Genomic DNA, 19,762 nt, shown 5'->3' with positions numbered 1-19,762 from the left:
GGGGCTGGGGGGCCTTTCCCATGCAGTGGGGAATTTACACTGGCATCGCACCAACAGTTTTCAGGGTCTCTTTCCTCGTCACTCACACGCTGACCTGCACCGTCACCCCCTCACACCCTCAACCCTCACTGGCCCCAGCCTCGAGCAGCTTTAGCGACAGCATTGGCCAAAATCCATAGGGAGAAGGTGCGGAAGGGCATAGGGAGTGTTTGTCCACGGGCACCGTGTGGCACGTGGATGCCCTGAGTGCCCCGTGGTGTCATTAATCACCGATCTCCAAACTGACTCCTGCCAGCCCAGGTGCTGGCTGGCACCCTCGGAGCCACATCATTTCACCCCTCCCTGCGCAAACAAAGAGCGGGTGGTACCAGTGGAGTGCACACACCTGGGAATACAATTCCCACCACCGTGCATGAAAAAGTGGTTTCCAACACACGCTGGCATGGAACTCTTTTACTGGCTGCCACCCCATCCTGCTCAGGAATCAGGGGACCAGACTTCACACCACTGAAGTTTTGGAGGCCACGTGTGCAGCACTCTATTTTTTTGGGGAAGCACTTCCTGGGGTGGGGTAAAGGTTGCATTTCTTCTTTCGATATCTCCATTCAAGGCTTGTTTTGGCTGTGGGTGAAAGTCTCATGAGTGACACTTTTGTGTTTGGCACGATGCCCTGCATGACCACACCATTGGGCTCCTGGGAGTGAGCCCCGGGAGGAGCTGGGGTGGCCCCAGACTCACAGTGCCCAGCCCAGCTCTTTGGACTGAGCTGTTAATAGGTAACTGGGGCACGGGCCAGGAGCTATACGGCCAGTGGGGCTGAAGGGTGAGTGCAGGGAAGGGTCTGTGCCAGGGTGGGGGAAGGGTCTGTGCCGGGGGGGGGAAGCCATGGGGCACAGGGAGGGCACGAGGCCACAGGGAGTGTGGGGACCAGGGCTGTGACAGCGTCGGGCACGAGGACATGGGGGTTGTGAGGGTATGGGGTGCAGACACACAGTTGGGAGGGCAGAGGGGCGCATGGCTGCGCTGCATCACAAGCCTGTGAGGGCCCATAGGGGACAGGAGGGTGTGGGGGTCATGGGGATGGTGTGAGGACATGGGGGCACATGGGAGCAACCCACCTGCTGCCTGTTGTTGTGGCCTCACCCATGAAGAAGAGGGCAGCCAATGTGGTTGCACCAAAATAAAAGGTAATGTGCTAACAGGGGGCTGGCACTGGGTGGGGGGACATGGAGGTGGCATCAGCCCAGGGGACCTGGAAGTCACTGAGCCTGGGAAGGGTGGGGACAGCCAGGAACCCTGGGGGTCCTAGGACTCTGGGAGGTCTTGGAAGGGTCTCTGAGCCCAGACGGGTCCTGGGGAGTGCCTTTTAGTGGTGGTGGACTTGGGGAAGGGGTCCTTCTGATCCCTGCTAGGGTCCTGGTGAGATGTCCCTGAGCTGCAGGCACACCAGGGGTGCTGGAGGCCCTGGGGGGTGGTTTGTGGTCCTGGGTTCCCACCACGGGAACCCACCCTGTATCCTGCCCTGCTGCTGGGGAGCCATTACAGGGGCCAGCACTCCCCAGTGATCCCCCATGGTGGCTCTGCTGGCTCATGGAGCCCCACAGCACTTTCAGCTGCCCATGTTGAGGGGGATGTTCTCTAAACCTACTCACATTCACCAATTTCATTTGGTGCTGCATCCCTCTCTTCAGTGGGCCCTGATCTCACTCTGTGAGAAGATGGCGATGACCCTGCTGTCTCCTCTTTCTCCACAGACTTTTATAGCTCTCCTCAAAGATAACTTCTTACTGCCTCTGTCCTCACACAGAAGTGCTCCTACAGTTGATCACTTCCTTGCCTGCAACTTCTCTGCTCTTCCTTCATCCTCCTCCAGGCAAAGGAACTGGGAGGGTGTCCAAACGGAATGATGCTCCGAGGGTTCCTGCCCTCACATAACACTGGTTATTCTGGCTTTGCTGGACCAATTCTCCCTGTATGATCCTCCTTTAGGACCAGTCCCCATGCAAACTACCACTCATTCCCACCCCTTGCTCCTGCACTGTGCCAGTTATCAACATGGAAGGACCTTCTTCCTTATCTGGCTTGCAGCCAAGGCCTTGCAATGAAGGATGCAGCCAGATTTATTTTTTGAAAAACCCTACTTGGAAAGGTACTCACAGAGGATGGTGGACACTGCCACCAATTTGGAAGAGGAGTACCAGCAGTCTCTGAGGCATATAATCCTCTCCTGTAATTCCTTGGAATTATGGAAGAGCAAAGACCTTCCCAGAATTAAAGGAGAACAAGGAATTCAGCACACCACCCTCAGGACCCCATGAGATGGTCCCTTGATGTGCTAGTGCAGGAGCTGCTCTGAATCGCTACTGCAAAGGGTGTTCTCTCAGAGACCCAAAACTGAAAAGCAGAGCGGGACATTTGACCTTCCCAGAGGTGATCCTGTCTTTCTTTCCCCAGCTATTTCCCTCCCAGTGCTGTTTCTCTAATGCACTGAAGCTGTAGAACTTCTAGAGATGGAAGAAAACCAGATAACCCTGGACAGCCTTGAGAAGGGCACAGATAACCCAGCTTTCAGCTTCCAGGTAAGTCTTCCCCTTCCCCTCCTCTTTCCCTTCCCCTTCCCTTCTTGTCAGGCTACAGAGTGCTCCAGCTAATGATGTTTTCTAGGGAGAGGAGAGACACTATGAGGAATGTGGTGGTCCAAGTGATGAGAGCCAAAAGAAGAGAGGAGAAGAGAAAGGGAGATTCTCCTCCTACTTCAGGTAGGATAACCCCACAGATGTGTGTGCTCTGTCAGAGACAAACCTGATTTGGGAGCAGAGTAGGGTCAATATTGACCATACACTGAGGACAATGTCTGATGGGTCACTGTGGCCTAGTAAGGTGGCAGTGGCAGATCTCTGTCCCCATAGCAGCCAGCCAGTGTTGGATTCCACTCCTGGTGCCAGGGTGTTGGGATGTGTGGACCACGGCACACTATTACCACCACACCGCTGCTGGAAGTGGCCTGGGGGAGGCATGGTCATGACCCAGCTCTGCTGAGCTGGCTTCAGTTGGGTTGGACTGGGTTGATCTTCCACATCCACCTTCTGTGTCTCTCACGTGTTTGGCATGTGACTCTCCCCAGGAAGGCCCTGCAGCCAGCATCCAAGGCAAAGCACTTCTGCAAGGCTCATGGCAAAGTGTTGAAAAGGGTTGTCCTGGGGCTCCTTGGAATAGGTGAGGACTTCCCGGCACTGAGACCCTACCTCCACATTCCTTTTGGCTAGCCATGCCCCCAGCCTCCACACACTGAAAGTGGTGACTTGTGGAAGTTGTATCCACTCCCAGCCCTCACTGCCTGCCCCTTCCTCACCCTACCACTCCTATCCAGGACTATCTGCTCCTCACTGTCCTCCTCCCCTTTCTCCACCTGCCCAAAGAGTTTGCTCTGCCCCTTCTGCTCCCTGCTGGGGTGGTGCTCCCTAAGGTCTCCTCATGCAAAGAGGAGAGCTTTGAGGGTGGCCAAGGGAGGATATTTGGAGGAAATGATCCTCTATGTTGGCCCCAGTCAGTGTTATGAACCCATGATCCTACAGCCCTCATGTTTCTGACCCACAATGTGCCTTCTCCAGCCTACCTGTGCTACTTCATTGCGGCCTGTTACCTCAACTTCCAGAGAGCCCTTGCCTTGGTGGTCATTACGGCTGTGGTTGTCTTCTTCATCTGCTGGAGCTTCTTCAAGAAGCACTGTGGGGCAAAAGTATTGCTTCTCCTCCGCCCCGTTGGGAAATGCTTCCAAAAGTCCTGGCCATGGCTGAGATGGTGAGTCAGGAGAAGGCAGGGCTAGGTCCCTCCCAGCACCTGGGTCCCCTTCCATGGCTCCCTTTCACCACAACCAGTCAGTGGCATTGGGCTTGTGCTCTAGTGCCATGCAGGCACCTCACAAATGACAAGGCATGGCCCAGCCTTCAACCTTGTAAAAGCCATGGCAGAAATGTTTTGCTCCTCTGCCTCAGTAGTGTGATGCCTGTTCCCACCCCTTGTTTGTGTCTGAGTCCCAGGTTTCTTCAGATACATGGACTTTATACTGGCAACTACTGCATAATCAGCTCCTGCCCTTTGTGAGCTGCTCTCCTCATGGGGATATCCTCTTGCTGACAGTCTGGTGTTTCTTTTGCAGGCTGCTGTGGGTGGCTCTCCTGGCAGGCCTGATCGCATGGCTGGTTTTGGACACTGCCAAAAACCCAGAGCAGCTCATCTCATTAGGTGGCTTCTGTGCTTTAGTGCTGTTCCTGTTTGCCTGCTCCAAGCACCACAGTGCGGTACGTGCTTCGGGTGTGGCTTGGCCATCAGTCCTCTTGCAGGAGATGGCCACCCAGCACTGGAGAGCAAGTGCTTCCTTCCCACATGCATCCCCTTCCCTGGAGGAAGCAGAAGCCCAGCAGAGCTCCTGGGCAGAGCTGGACATAGCCTGAGGAGCTGAACTGGTTGGGTGGATGGACCCCAAAGCCACTTCACTGCTCTTCTTCCCACTGCTCTCCTTCCCACTTCCCAACCCAGGGCTGCTCACAGTGCCTCTGTCCTGTTTTCCACCATGTTCCTTCTAATGAATGGGTCAGACCCAGAGACTCAGCACCAGACTCACACCTGAGCTTCAGGTGCTGTGGGTGTAGAGCGGGCCTGAGCTTCAGGTGCTGTGGGGAACTTGGCAGAAGTGACTGAAGTCCCAGTGGCTTTTAGCCTGAACTGCTTCAGTGTTTTGGGCAACCCCTCCAGCCTCCTCCTCCAAAGGGTTAATGAACAGGCAGTTTTGGTCTAGCAGGTCTGTGCTACCAGTGAACAATTAGAAGGTCTTGATGCTTGTCTCCTTCTGGATCAGCCTGGCAAGTTATGTTCCAGCCAGTTCCAGAGTCCCACCAACTCTTCATCTTCCTCTGTCACCAACCCATATTCATGGGTTTCTGTGACACTTTACTGGTCTCCCCATGACCCTCACCCAGGGCACCGTGTATGGTGTTTACTATGTGCAGAAACAGAGGCTTGTAGGTCTTGACAACATCTCAGTCTCTGTTCTACTTTTGTCCCCAGGTGTCCTGGAGAGCTGTTTTCTGGGGTCTTGGCTTGGAATTCTTACTTGGAGTCTTTGTCCTCCGAACAACTCCTGGTGTCCAAGCTTTCCAGTGGCTGGGTGACCAGATCCAGGTACTAAATCTACTCATCCCATCCCGTGATTGCACCCTGGGATGAACAGGAAGAGCAGGGAGTGGCATGGGCTGGGGAAGTGGCAAGGACTGCACACTCACAAACATTTTTGTTGGGAACTGGAGGAAAGCCAACTCTGGTTTTCTGAAGCAGCCCAGACCCCTTGGTGTGGAATCCCTTGCAGGCTGTAGCAGAGCCCCGTGGCACAGCCCACCAGTGTCTCCAGCTCAGGTTTCAGCAGGTCATTCTCTGGTGTGCAGGGAAGCTGTGGGACTGGGAATAGAGACCCCTGCTAGGCAGACGTGAGATGTCAGGAAAGGACCTAATGGAGATCTCCATCCCACTGTGTAACTTCTTCTCTCGCAGTTCTTCCTGGGCTACACCACAGCTGGCTCTGGCTTCGTCTTTGGGAACACACTCATTGCAGAGGTCTTTGCCTTCCAGGTCAGCTGGGAAATGGGGTGTGGAGAGGTTTTCTTCCAGTCTGGCTCCTTGCTGGGTCCTGAAAGGCACAGAGCTAAATGCAGCCAGATTTGCTGCAGTAGAGCTCAAGCATTTCAGAGATGAGGTGCTGAGGGTGTCCCTCAGCTTTGTATCTATCCATGGACCTCCTCAGTACTTTGGGGGATTTGCACTGGTCCCTGTCCCTCCTGCCAGCCTGGCCCAGTGTTGAAATACCGATAGCATGGGCTGGCTATGCAGTACCATGCCATGCCCAGCTCTTGGTCTCCAAGTGTGCCTGTGTGTGTCTCAGCTCTCTTTTAACCCTGTGCCCTGGTGCCTTGCCTGCAGACCCTGCCCATCATTGTTTTCTTCAGTTGTGTGATGTCCATCCTCTACTACCTCGGCGTCATGCAGTGGCTCATTCTTAAGGTAGGGCCTCACTCCAGGATCTGGGATAGCTATGGGAAGGAGAAGAACCTGGTAGGTCCTCTGACTACCACGGTCAGCTGAGGGATGTCCCGAGAAAATTGTTACGGTACTAATTTGGGGTGATTTGTCCTGCTTAAAAGAATAGATTCAAACCCCATCTTTCTTGCATGTCCGTCTGAAAAAGCCCAACCTGAGGGCTGATGTTTCTATGCAGTCTGGGGGTGCTTCCAAAAATCACCTCTGTGCAGGGGCCAAACAGTGCCCCTGCATGGATGGTGGCAGGGTGCCAGGAGCCTCTGTCAACATGGTGGCCTTGTTTTTCCCCAGATATCCTGGCTGCTTCAGGTCTCCATGGGCACCACACCCACTGAGACCCTGAGTGTCGCAGGGAACATTTTTGTGGGACAGGTAAGGTCCTGAGCAGGAGATCCAGTTCCTCAGTGCTTGTAGCTGACCTTGTCCTGGAGAAAGGGTCTTCTCCTCCCTTCCCAGGAGACCTGAGGCCCTGTGTGGCCCTGTCTCAAGGACAGAAGGGTTTTCTCTTTCGCAGACCGAAGCCCCACTGCTCATCCGCCCGTACCTCATGGACATGACCCTCTCAGAAATCCATGCTGTGATGACTGGTGGCTTTTCCACCATTGCAGGCAGTGTGATGGGTGCCTACATATCCTTTGGGGTGAGTGCATGAGTAGATGTATGCCACATGCTCCCTGCTGCATGGTCCTGACATGCAAGAACTGCCCTGGACTTGCTGGTGGGACACCTCTAGTAGGTGCCCCATGGTCCCCTTCTATAAGCAGGATGGAGGCTGGGTGTCCAGCCTCACCTTGTCCCAAAGACAGGTCCAGCCTCACCTTCGCTGGCCTGGTCAGAACCTCAGAGCCCTGCCAGCTAGAAGGCAGTGCCATGGGACCCTCATCGTGTGTCCCTGCACAGTGAGCAGGGCAAATTCCACTGAACCATGGGATAATTTAGCCTAGAAAGACTCTCTGGAAGTCTCTGATCCACCCTTCTACCCAAATGAGGTTATAGCAAAGCCCCAGGGGATGCTCAGGGCTTTATCCAGGTTGGTGGTGAACATCCTCATGGATGGAGATCTCCTCCCAACTCTCTGGTCTCCCCAACAGGTGCCTCACTCACAAGAAACAATTTTTTCCCTATATCCAACTGGAATTTCCCCACCAAAGCTGTGCCCATGATTCTCACCCTTTCACTGGATACCACTGAGCAGTGTCTTCCCTCCAACCCCTTTTACGTGGTCAGAAACAGCCATACCCCCCACCAACCCTCTTTTCTCCCAGCCAAACAAGCCCTGCTCCTCCAGCATCACCTCAGTGCTCCTGGCCCTGACCGCCAGGGATGCCCTATCCAGTTCGTCACTGCTGTCATGGGAAATAAACCTTTCTCTTGACCTGCTCCCTGAGCTCCTGCTATTTAAACATTAATTAGTCTCCTTAAATGGAGAACCAAGGGTGGAAGGTCAGAGAAATGAGACACTGACAGGGGATGGGTGAGGCTCGGAGCTTGGCCTTTTGTCAGCAGGTAAAAGTTCGCAATGTTATTACACAATCTATTGCTCTGATACTGGTAAAAAGGGACAAGGAAGGGCCAAGAACCATCATGATTAAGTCAAACAGCAGGAGAGGTTAACAAAGGACATGATTGCTGCAGCTCTAGCAATGCCTCCATCCACTCGAGCTGTCCCATGTGCTTGGCTGCTCAGGTGGGAAAAGCAGCCAATTTGTGCACCCTGCAAACAGAGAGCCCTGAACTGCTCTGAGTGTTACTGGCTGATGCCAGCCCTGGTGTGGTGTGCCCTGGTGTGGTGTGCCATGAGGCACAGCCTTGCACAGAGATGTCTAAGCCCCTGGTCTGCACATTGCAGATCGACGCGGCATCGCTGATCGCAGCCTCCGTGATGGCTGCACCCTGCGCCCTTGCCATGTCCAAACTCATGTACCCTGAAGTGGAGGAGTCCAAGTTCAAGGGCAAAGGAAGTGTCCGAATTGCCAATGGGTGAGTGTAAGGGGACAGGTGGTGCAGTGGGACTGCACTGGGAGGTGGAGTGTTTTACCACTTCGGGGAAGCCATGAGGGCAATTTTGGGCACAAGTGGATGCTATGAGTGGCCCAAGACTGGGAGAGCTTGTGTTGTTCAGACATCCATGGAGTGATACGTGACCTTGCACAGGGGATGCCTGGCCATATGAGTACATTGGGGTCTTTTTCCACACAGGGAAGAGCGGAACATCCTGGAAGCTGCCAGCAATGGGGCTGCCGCCTCCGTGGGGCTTGTGGCCAACATTGCAGCCAACCTCATCGCCTTCTTGGCAGTGCTGGAGTTTATCAACGCTGCTGTGCGCTGGTTTGGGGAGATGGTAGACATCAAGGATCTCACCTTCCAGGTATCCCCAAGAACCAGACCCATGGTCTGGGCTGCCAGACCCTGCATCCCCCACCCACCTCCACCTTTGCCCACTGCCTTAGTAAGATGTCGAGATTCTTGCTGAGTGTTTGGCAAGTGCTGGCAGTGGGTATCCAAGCTGGGGGCTATGCAGAAGGTCCACTCTGAGTCATTCCGTTCTGGGATGCTTTTCCCAGGTGATCTTATCCTATGTCCTCATGCCTGTGGCCTTTCTCATGGGGGCAGACTGGGCAGACTCACCGGTGGTGGCCGAGCTCCTGGGGATTAAGATCTTCCTGAACGAGTTTGTGGCATACCAGCAGCTGTCCGTGTACAAGAAGAACCGTCTGTCAGGCCTGGAGGAGTGGGATGGGAACCGGAAACAGTGGATATCTGTGAGAGGCACCTGCCACCCTGCTGGGCACAGGGCAAGGATGAGGCCAGCTGGAATGGGGCATGGGAACTGGCCAGGCAGATGGGTGGCAGGAAGACAGAGGGTTGGAAAAGTCCTTTAAGATTATTGAATCAGGATGATGGTGCTGGGAGGGCACCTATGGCCAACTAGACTTGGATGTTCCCCAAGTGCTGGGTATGGGAGGAAGGAGTCAGTGACACCCTTTCCCATTTATCCTGCTCCTTGATGGGACAGATCATGGTCCTACAGGGCCTCTGTCCCCTGTCCCCCCAGCCCAGCCTCCCCCAGGGACAGCCTTCATTCTTGCTCCCCAAAATAGATGAAGGATGAAGAGTTGGGGTGGGGGACTTATCTCCATTGTCTGCCTGGGCTGGGAGCTCTGACATGGTGCTTAGCTCTGGGTGCTCTGGGGCTGCTCCTGGAAAGAGGTGACCAACCCCCCTGTGCCCTCCAGGAACGAGCTGAGAGCATCACCACCTTTGCCCTATGTGGATTTGCCAACCTCAGCTCCATTGGGATCATGCTGGGAGGCCTGGGTGAGTGTGACTCATGTCCTAGGTGCCTAGGCATGAGGCAAGGGGATCTTGGGCCAGGGAGCAAGGGCTCATCTGGGGCAGGAGGAATTTGCCCTCAAGCCTCCATGTTTAGTCTCTGTCAGGTAAGAAACAGGATTTGCATGATGTGAAAGGAATGACTTTGCACATGTCCCACAAGCCTGGGTGTCACCCAGCTATGGCACAAAGAGCAGAGAATCTGGTGCTGGGAGCACTGAGGGCTCTGGTGGATCACCCATGGGTGCAGGGTGGGCACAGCGCTCTGCCAGCACCCACTGCTGCCAGGAAAGGCAGACAGTGTGCTGGGTGCTGGCTGGGATCACCATGTCCTCCAGACAGCAGGAGTTGGCGTGGGGAGGGCACTGTGTGGCAGAGCCAGATAGGGACCAGGGACACATCCCTATCTGTCCCCAGCCCAGGGTAGAGACGGAGTCCAGATGTGACTCCCCGTGGTCTCTGTTTTGCCCCACAGGCTCCCTGGCACCTGACCGCAAGGGGGAGTTTGCCTCCGTGGTGCTACGGGCCCTGCTCACCGGCATCTGTGTCTCCATGCTCAACGCCTGCCTGGCGGGTAGGTCCATGCCCACTGCCACTGGGGCCAAAAGGAGCTGGGGAGGGACAGGCACAGGGCTGAAGACCCCTATAGATACAGGTTCGGGGATGGGGGTGACTGTCCTGTCCTCCCCATGGCTTTGCCAAGGCCTCCAAACCGTGTTCTCCTCTCATGGCTCTGCCAGGGGTTGCCCAAGCTCAACAGGTCTCCTGGGACCCCTCACTCTCATCTGGCCCGGGACAGGGACATTTCAAGGGCAACATTTGGCATACCGCAAGGAGCTCCCTGCAGTCTCAGGGAGTGAAGTGAGATAGCTCATGGGACCTGCACAGCCCCAGGTATAGGATTCACTAGTTGGGCTATGGGATTTGTGAGCAGGGTTGGGACACAGGACTTACAAGTATGCTTGGGGTATGGGATTTGAATCCATGGTACCTCTCAAGTCCCAATAGGAGACCTTGTCCCCCAGGTCTCCTCCATGTGCCAACAGAGGTGGGTGACTGTGTGACATTCTTCAGCACAGCCAACTTCAGCAATACCAGCTACACCATATACACGTGTTGCAAGCAGCTCTTTGCCAGGTGGGTATGGAGGGCCCCAGAGCTGTCTGGGACCCAGGTGGTGTGGCAACAGCTTGTCCTGACCATGTGTCTCTCCTTCCAGCTCGACGTTCGAGAACGGGACACTCTCCTTCACAGGATCCTGGGCTGGGCAGGCGGAAAGTGTGCTGTGGCTGACAGAGTGCTGTGGGCACTACAACCACACATCCTGTGCAGGGACAACCTAGAACCATGGCAGGAGCACCAGGGTCTGCAAGGCTTGCCCCAAAGGTAGAAAAAACCCTGACAGACACCTGAGCATTTTGTCTTCTCCACTCCAAGTGCTGATGGACAGTCGTGTGCACCTTGCAACCAGCACCCTTAGGTGCTGGCCTCATGGACACAATGGAGCTGCTCCGAAATAAATTATGGCCATCCCCATGTGCTTGCCCTCGGACCCCCTCTGACCCCTGCCTGCAGCTATCCCACCACAGCAGAAGGTGCTTTGCTGAGGCTGCACCCCATGCTCACTGCAGACCTTGTAAGTTGACCCTCACCCACTTCCAGTTTTGGGGTCCAGCCACAGCCACCCTCTTTTCCCCATGGGGCATGGATGGGGGTAAAGCTGGTACTTGAAGATGTTTCCTTCCCCCAAACACAAAGATGCCCCATCACCCCTTGCTTGGTGCATCTTTCCTGCAGGGACCACAGTGCTGGGGAACAGGCCAGTCCTCCTCACTTTATTGCACTCAAGAGCACCCAGTCGCCAACGTGGCCACGTTACATACATTGGTATTTTACAACCACCCAGCGGGAAAGGACCAGGGCCTAGAATGCACGGCACTCCCAGCCCAGCCACGTCCCCCCCGACCAGGCTCCACCGAGCCACTGTTTGGGACCCCACCATGCAGGGGAGTGTTGCTGGCACTCAGCACCCTGCTCCAAAGCCCCATCGAAGGTGATGCTCTGCAGCACAATGAAGCTGTCAGTGCTCTGTGAGGCCCCTGCCCACTGCCACGCTCTGCTGGCTGCTGCACACCTGGGTGAGCTGATGGGCACAGAGGAAGCTTGATGCAATGCAGGGTGCTTTACTTTCCAACATGAACATCACTGCCTGTCCATCGCTGCCTCCTGCCATGGGGCAGCAGGATTTGGAGTGGGTGCTGCCAGCTGCTACTGGAGTCTGGCATGTGCCAAGCAGGAGTGATGCTAATTAAGCATGACCAGATCGTGGTGTGGGGCTGGGCGAGGTATGTGGGGTCTGATATATGGGGCAGGGGGACAAAGAAGAGTAAGTCCTGAGGGCTGGACACCCCCACATGCCAAGGCAGAAACTGGCACAGAGGGGAGGTCACTGCTCCTGAGTGTCTCATGTGAGGTAGAGCATTCTTACCATGGCACTGGCCAGCAACACAGCAGCACCATCACCCTCAGCAGCCACCCAGCAAGGGGGTGGGAGACTTCCCCCAGGGAACAGGGGAGAGCACGGGTGCAAAATTCCATCCCTGTGCAGCTGCTGGTACCCACCACGGGACTGGCCCATATTTCAGAGCCCCACATCATAGCAGAGGAGCCCCGCAGCCACCACTGAAACCCTCTGCAGCAAAAATGGTGCACCAGGGCAAATGGGACTGCCTGGGTGCTGTTGGGGTTCTCAAGGGACAGAACACTGGCAGGGTTTGGCCTGGTCACTTTATGGAGGACACAGAGGGGGCATGAGGTGCTGGGAGCCAGGAGGACATCTCAGGCTCCCAGTTTGCTCGGGGGAGCCAGGCAGGGGCATGGCACCTGCAAAGCCCAAGGGAGCAGCTCTGCAACTGCCTTAAGGAAGGCACATGGAGAGAATCAATACAAGAAAGCGAGTCCCAGCATGGAGGGGCACGTGGCCCCCCAGACTCCACCAGCAGCAGCAGCTCTTGTAGAGAGGTACTGGTGAGAGGTCCCCACTAGCCACAGCTCACAGCCCCCCACAACCCCAGTCCAGCTGCTGACACTAACACACACCACACAACACAAGCGCCATGGGCCAGGGTGGGACTGGAGGGAGGAGAGTTTTGGCAGAGACCACTGCCAGGATCTCCCTTTTCCAGAGTCGCCATGGGGCTGCTCAGGTTGGGTCCAGAGCGGGGGTCCCAGCCGCCACGGTTCCAGCTACTGCGGGCAGCCAGCTCTGCTGCTCTCTCCTGACCTGGTTTTGAAGGCTGTTGGGGCCTCCCTTGTTTCTGCAGCTCTCCGGGAGCTCTTGGGGCTCACGGCAGCCTTACGGGTGCCCTGAGGACTTGACAGCGCCTTCTTCTGGAGCTGGGGACTGGACTGGGCAGATTTCCTGCCTAGGCAGGGGCTTTTGGAGCCCTTGGGCTTGGCTGGCTCCAGTGTCTTCAGGCCCAGGATGCTGCAGTAACGATTGCACCGGTGAGCAACCGGGAATTGCTCCAGCAGGGAGGGGAAGCAGCTCTCCTTCAACCCCTGGTACCTGCCAACAGAGTCATCCTAAGCTCCTGCTTTGCACCAGGAGATGTCCCACCAGAGCAGGGAGCTGAGGATGGCGCCTGACCAAACTGACCACCATGGCCCTTTGCCAGGTGAACAGCAGAGCTGGGGACAGCTGGTGCCACCCTGCCCCAGCAGCTTGGGGTCACTCACCCTTTCAGGTTGGTAGCAATTCGCACATTGGTCAACTTCCAGCCCACTCCTGCAATTAAAGGGAGGACAATCAGGCTCTGTCCAGAGAAGGATGGGCACTGGCACCAAGGGCAGGTCACTGCCCTGGGAGCTGGGCTCCATGGCATATGGGGAGAGAGGCAGGACAGCAAGGCTGGGGCTTTTTTCCTCCTTTTCCAGGCTGGAGGGTGGTGAGGGGCCACAGGAGTCAGACAGGAGATCCCTTTACCTTCCATGTCAGTCACAAGGATGTTTCCATTTGTCCACTGGTAGACCCAATGCTGGAAGGTACAGCATTTGAGCACAATCTCTGAGGTGCCTCTTGCCACCAAGCTGCCATCTCTCTCGATGATACAGTACTGCTCGCAGGGCCCACCCAGGTCCTCCTCCATTGTGGCATAAGGGATGTTGTTAGCCGGTCGATAAACTAGGTACAGTGGGATTATCCTGTGTGGGAGAGCACAGATGGGGTCAGCATGGTGAGCTCTCTCACTGCTGCAAGCAGAGATTCACACCATGGTCTGCATCCCTGGCTTTTGCCTTCTCCCAATATCCTTTCTGTTTGAGGGTGGGAGAAAAATGCACTGTCCTTTGGGATGCCCCAGCGCCCACAGGGAACCCTCCCACTGTTCTCTGCCAGGGCATCAAGCCAGTGGAGCTGCAGCACCTTACTTACTCGGGCACTGCTCCAAAATCAGGGATGGCTCGTGCCTCGGCGGCAAAGATCTTGCAGTACTCACGGCTGGAGTTCTGTACTTTACATTCCTGGAGGTGCAAACAGAAGAGTCAGGGACTGTCCTGTCTCTCATCGACACCTCCCCCAGACCACTGCCAGTTATTTCCCTGTACTGGTGGTCAAAGGACAAGTGATGGGAAGGTTCCAAGCAGCTCTGTGTTGCTCAGAGCTGATGCCAATAATGACAAAGACACGACCAGACCACTGGAACATGGCTAGACCTCTTCAGAGCATTCCAAAAGTGGAAGGAAATAGCAAAACTGGGCACAGAGCTGGGGACTGTTTGGGGATCAACCTACACACAAATGGGGAAGGTGGAGGGGAGACAGGTGCATGGTGCCCCACAAGGATGCCCACCTGGATGGTGATATCGTAGTTCTTCTCGATGAGGCTATTCTCATTCTTGGTCCCAAAGACAATGAAATTGTGCACTTTGATGACGCAGGTGTGGCCAGACTCAAAGATGGGCTCCAGGCCATAGATGGCTCTGGCACGGCAGGCTTTGCGCAGGAAACCAGCACCCACTTCCATGTCCTCACTCACCACACGCCCGAAGAGCTTATCCCCCCAGTAGCCTGCATCAGCCAAACCCTTTGCAAACACCATGGGTGTCATCTCGATCTCCTCTCCAACTGCTGGGGGGAAGTGCTGGTGAGCAGGGACAATGCAGGCACATCCTGCCCCTTCCATGGAGCTGCCTGTCCCCTGCACAGCGAGGGGCAGCAGTCACAGCTCATCACACGTAGCCCTTACCTTCAATCTCTTCCCGCAGGCTAAATCCTGACAACGCTAGAGGAGACAGAAAGCAAAGAGGTGTCAAGGTCCTGACAGGATCCCACCCTGCCCCATGCACTTGCACAACGAGGGATGGCAAGTAGGATGGTGGGAATCGCTCATAAATTAGTACAGAGTCAGATGCCCCTCACAGAGGTGGTGTTATGGCATGTGCAAGGCTCCCCAGCCACAGTCTGGCACCAAGCCCTCTCCATAGTTGGCCACACCACCCCCTGGCACACCCAGGCAGATGGGAGAGGATGCTGAGGGCTCCTCACCTTCTGGGCTGAGCAGGAAATCGGTGGAGTCGGTGCCATACTCGTTGCTGATCACACACCGGTAGACTCCGCAGTCCTTCTGAGACGCCTGCACAATAGCCAAGGCTGCCTGGCCCTCGTCGCCAGCACTGGGAAAAAAATGGAGCGTGGCCTCAGCCCCTATGGTGTGTGGGGGCACACAGGAGCCCTGTGACAGGTGGTGCAGGTGAGCACTATGCTGCCCTCAGAGGACTACAAAGGAAGCCAGCCCAAGGGTATCCCAACTACTCCCCTGGCATGTCATGGCATCAGGAGTCCTGCCCTGTGCTTTGTACTCACAGAGATGCTCCTCCTCCAGGCAAGCCCTGCAAAATCAGACCAGGATTGTGCTACAGACTGATAAAGGTACTTGCCTCTGAGTGAGGGTGGGTCAGGGCTTTGCAGAGAAAAGAGTTGGGACCCTCATCCTGAGACTTGCTGGCTGAGTAGGCTCTGCTCTGGTCCCCTAGAAGGCTATGGCCACTCCCAGTCCATCTAGCCCAGCTCAAAGATCTGCCACAAGAGACCATTTCTGCCCCAGAACCACCTGTTTCTGCCTGCTCATTATAAAGGCTGCTCAAGCAACACTTAAAGGTAAATCCACTGATGTGGATGATGTTTCTACACAAATCCTCTGGGCTTGAGAACAAGTTGCTCTCCATAGTGCACCCAAAGGAGCATCCAGGATACAACCAGCCACACAGATGTCCCAATATGCTCTCCCTGCGCAACAGCAATACCAAGGGATAAAGAGGGCACAGGCAGACCTGCTTTTGCCAGTGGTGGTTGCATTGAAGACGCTCCCAGCACCGCTGCCACCCTCACATAGATCATTTGGGGTCACAGTTTTGCAGTTTACATCCACCTTTCAGTTTCTGCGATGGGCACAGCACCTTCCCTGCCCTCCCCAAGGTCTGGGTACTCAAGGCACAGACTCCAGATGGAGCATCAGTAGGATAAATTTGGCAGCAATTCCCCATCTGGGCGATCTTTCCCTCCATGGGCACTGAGAAGATGAAGTTCACAATGTACCATGCCATGCACTGAGCTTTCCATGCAGCCTTAACAGGAGGGGCACTTTCACACCCCAGTCAAGGCCAGGAGCTGGATTTAGCAGGTGACACACAAGGACTACGACGATGCAGAGCTGGCAAGTTACCTCCTTTGGGCTTCAGCTACAGGGATCTCGTCCTTGTACCACATCAGCTTAGAATCACTCAATATATTGAAGAACTGGCACCAAAGTTTCAGGTTTCCTGATGCATCCGAAAATTGTTCTGCCCTGATCTTACGGACCACCTGTGGAACTAAGGACAGGGTGCAAAGAGATGGATGGTGAGACAGAGTGCTGGCTGCAGCTCCAGGAACAGGCCAGCCTACTCCAGTGCTGCCGCTCAAGGCTTGGGTATTGGGTATCACACATATGTCAGCAGAGCCTGGTAGAACACTGTCCTCCCAGGGAAGGTCTCAGAACTCTGCTTGGATAAATAAGGTAGGATAGAACTGGTACAAATTCATTGAACAGTGCAGCACTGCAATACCCAGTGGGACTTGATCAGACAGAATGCAGAAAAACACAATGGAATGTTGGAGGAAACCATCATCTACTGAAGTGGGAATTTATTAAGGCTATCCTTAACTTTGCCAGAGTGCTGCTTCCTGTTAGGTCATCATCTGGCTCCTTCAACCTCAGGATTATGCTTTTTCTATTTCAATGCCATGAGGGATCAAATTAGCATTGACCATGGCTACTGAAGAGGAGCGTGCACCTTGTTGATGCCCACTGAATTAGAATCATGGTTTGGGTTCAAAGGGACCGTAAAGACCATCTTGTTCCAACTCTCTTGCCATGAGCAGGGACACTTCCCACTAGACCAGGTTACTCAGGATCCCCAACCAGCATCAGGCTTGGTGAGGACCAGAACACAGAGATCGACAACAAGAGGATTCTATGATCCCTTGAACCACGAAGTCCAGGCTGTGGAGACAGCCAGTCTCAGTGCTGCTGCCTCTTGCATTTCTCCACCTTCCCTGCACTGGGCAGAAGTCTTGGGGGAGACTTTTGGCTTTCACACAGCCAAAGGACAATGCTGAAAAGCCTGCAAGTGCAGAGAACTCATGTGGCCACCAGCTCCCTTTGCAGGCAACAAGGGAACACGGTTAATGGGGATTACCTCCTCCCTCACCTTTAAATGGGTTATTTGCTTTCTGGGATTCTGCTGGCTGTGCTTCTGGCTTAGTATCTCCAGGGACCTCGTGGTCACCACTAGCGTCACCTGCATGCTCTTTGTACAGCTTAGGAACCTCCAACATCGTCATCTTCCTTGTGAGGGTTGGGGAGCACTGCTCCGTGGGAGAGGGTGGAGCCAGGGCAGGAGAATGCAATAGAGGTGTGTTCTTCCTGGATTGCTGTGGCAAAACAGTCGGACTTCTTGTGTGCCCCAGGCTCTCCAGGGTTGCCTCCTCTTCATCCCCCACCTGTTTGGGTTTTGGCAGGTATATTTTGCGCCGGGCTCCCAAAGCAAGTTCTTCTGGCGTGGCACAAGGTAGCACTGCCAGAGGGTCACCAGGGCTCTCTTCAGAGCTCACTGGAGGCAAATCAGAAGAGTGAGGAGGCTGCCCTGCTTCTGATGCTGGCATGCTGCCCACCACGATGGAGGGCACAGAGAGCAGGGGTGACCCCTCAGCCTTGGGGGCAACCCAGGTGCGTTTCTTCAGTGGCACAGGCCTGCAAGCCAGCATCTCCTGGCTGGTAACAAATTCCTCGTTGATCATGCCTGTAATCCGCCTGGACGTCCTGGGGGTCAGAGGCAAGTTCTCTGCTGTCTGGAAGAGCTGGTTGTTTTGTACCTTTTCCAAAACTCTCCTTGAGGTGCGAGGGCTCAGCCCAGCAATGCCTAACTCTGGCATCATGCCTTCCCCTGCATCTGGTTGCTCCTTGTCCCCAGAGTCAGAGTCTCCTTTCATGGTATCCTTGGTGTTATCTGACATTTTTAGAAGTAGCAGCAGGTAGTTCTTTAAGGAGGAAACCAGGTTTTTGTGCTGCATTTTCTCCTCTAAAGACATCTCCTGACATCTCTCAGGGCCAGGAAGGACCAGCGATACCTCTGGCTGAACCTCAGCACCTCCTTCAAAAGTCCCTGGAGGTGCTGCCGGTCCCTGGCACGGAGCTGTGGCTGTCTGCTCTCCTCCTTCTCTCCCCTGAGGTCCCATTGGCACTGGTTTGGCATTCTCCTCCCCTAACGTGCTGGTTGAAAACGTCTCTTGTGGTGCAGATCCATCTGTTTTTGTGGTTTCTGTTTCTCCCTTTGCAGGAGGCAGCAGCTGGGCTCCAGATGGGACCTCTCCTGCAGTGGCCTCCATCCCTGGGGCTCCACGAGCTGCCAGCAGTGCCTCCCGAGCCAATGACAGCTCTGCCGCAGGAGCCGGAAGCAGCTTTTCCTCGGCAAGTGCAACTGACATAGGAGCGGCTGTTTCAGTGTCCTGCTGCCCCAAAATTGTCCCTCCTGCCTCCCAGTGCACAGTCCCAGGACACGGCTCTGCTTCACCACTCCCTCCTGTCCTCACACTGGGACAGCTCCCAGACAGCTCTGCTCCTGCCTCTTTGCTCTTGCTATCCTTGACTGTCTGATGTGGTATTTGCTCAAGAGAAAGGTTGTCTCCCGTTTTCTCCTTTGGAGGACTCAAATTTTTTAGCAATGGCTCTTCCCTGTCTTGGTTTTTTTCCTCTTGATGTAACAGTCCTTGCTGAGTCTCTCTGCCCTCAAGAGCATAGGAATGTCTTTCTGTCTGGTTCCTTGGGAGTGGCTGCTCCTTGCTGGACTGTACATGGTCTGGAGAAGGTGCTGTTGGTTTTGGTGGCTCCTGAGGCCTCAGCCGAGGATTTGTCATTTTCACAGCCCCCCCAGCCTCCTGGCAGACAGGCACCTCCTTTCTGACCTCCTCTAACTTATTGGTTTGCTGACCAGACTCTGTGGTTAGACAAGACACTGGGTGTTTTAGGTCACCAGGAGACTGTCCCACTGTTGCTGCAATCTAGTAAAAAAAAAAAAAAAAAATTACCAAAATTTTACTACATGGGTTTGCTCCGTCCTACTTGTGGTCCACCTGTACCATATGGCACTGCCCAATTTCTGAATCATGAGCATTAACCTGGTACCACTGACATTCATCCAGATCTCCTGGCTTTGCCATCATTCCACACGAGGGCATACCACCTGCTGCACAACATGTGTTTTCTTCTCATTAGCTCCAACCCTTCTGCCTTTCAATGTCTTTGCTGTGCACAGAGAGGCAGAACTGCCTCCCTAAATCATTCAGTGGCTTTTAATGTGGCTTTTAATCCAATCTCCTCTGATTCAGCGCCTTCCCAAGGAGCAACACTTTTCCCTTTCCCCCAGCCACTGCGAAGACCTCGTGTAATTCCCTTGCTGTTATTAAATACTATCTCTACTCCAAGCTGGGGCAATGGGGAAGTCACACACTATCTGGATGAGGCTGCCCAAGTGATTTATAGAGAAACTGTACATCATGACATTATCAGCACTGCCCAACCATTCTGTTCCTCTGACATTCAGGAAGCTTCAAATTTTCCAACTGCAGCTGCACACCAGCAGACATTGTCAGGGAGCTGCCTGCTGCGATGGCTGAGCTTTATCCCAAGGAGATCTGCTGAGATCCTCTGGCCAAGGGGCACCATCTATTTCTGTAGGAAAGGCAGATATACACGCCCTGCCTGGCTGATGCTCCATGAGCAACACCAGGGCAATCGCATGGG

General features: G+C 54.8%; 2 protein-coding genes across 2 annotated transcripts in view; one reads left to right on the top strand and one right to left on the bottom strand.

Annotated features, from left to right (window-relative positions):
- The first annotated feature begins 563 nt into the window (after positions 1 to 563).
- On the top strand, positions 564 to 10,947 carry LOC114060506 (sodium/nucleoside cotransporter 1-like). Its single transcript, XM_027890057.1, has 18 exons — positions 564 to 823; positions 2,466 to 2,579; positions 2,665 to 2,759; positions 3,125 to 3,216; positions 3,612 to 3,801; positions 4,160 to 4,301; positions 5,068 to 5,181; positions 5,548 to 5,625; positions 5,974 to 6,054; positions 6,382 to 6,462; positions 6,605 to 6,730; positions 7,940 to 8,070; positions 8,290 to 8,458; positions 8,655 to 8,852; positions 9,327 to 9,408; positions 9,899 to 9,997; positions 10,449 to 10,560; positions 10,643 to 10,947. Exons 2-18 carry the CDS (start codon positions 2,511 to 2,513, stop codon positions 10,764 to 10,766), a joined length of 1,983 nt encoding a protein of 660 aa, XP_027745858.1. The 5' UTR covers positions 564 to 823; positions 2,466 to 2,510; the 3' UTR covers positions 10,767 to 10,947.
- Positions 10,948 to 11,232: 285 nt separating this feature from the next.
- The window catches only part of ALPK3 (alpha kinase 3), a 34,249-nt gene continuing 25,719 nt past the window's right edge, over positions 11,233 to 19,762 (bottom strand). Inside the window, 9 exon segments of the mRNA XM_027889808.1 lie at positions 11,233 to 12,991; positions 13,162 to 13,210; positions 13,409 to 13,626; positions 13,856 to 13,944; positions 14,273 to 14,547; positions 14,669 to 14,704; positions 14,968 to 15,095; positions 16,145 to 16,292; positions 17,172 to 19,020. Coding sequence (XP_027745609.1) covers positions 12,670 to 12,991; positions 13,162 to 13,210; positions 13,409 to 13,626; positions 13,856 to 13,944; positions 14,273 to 14,547; positions 14,669 to 14,704; positions 14,968 to 15,095; positions 16,145 to 16,292; positions 17,172 to 19,020 — 3,114 coding nt within the window. The 3' untranslated portion in view covers positions 11,233 to 12,669.

Source organism: Empidonax traillii, unplaced genomic scaffold (assembly GCF_003031625.1).
Source record: "Empidonax traillii isolate 1590-97213 ecotype Southwest subspecies unplaced genomic scaffold, ASM303162v1 scaffold12:size2584012, whole genome shotgun sequence".
In the NCBI taxonomy this organism is placed as follows: domain Eukaryota; kingdom Metazoa; phylum Chordata; class Aves; order Passeriformes; family Tyrannidae; genus Empidonax; species Empidonax traillii.
This window is presented reverse-complemented; position numbering and strand designations above follow the sequence as displayed.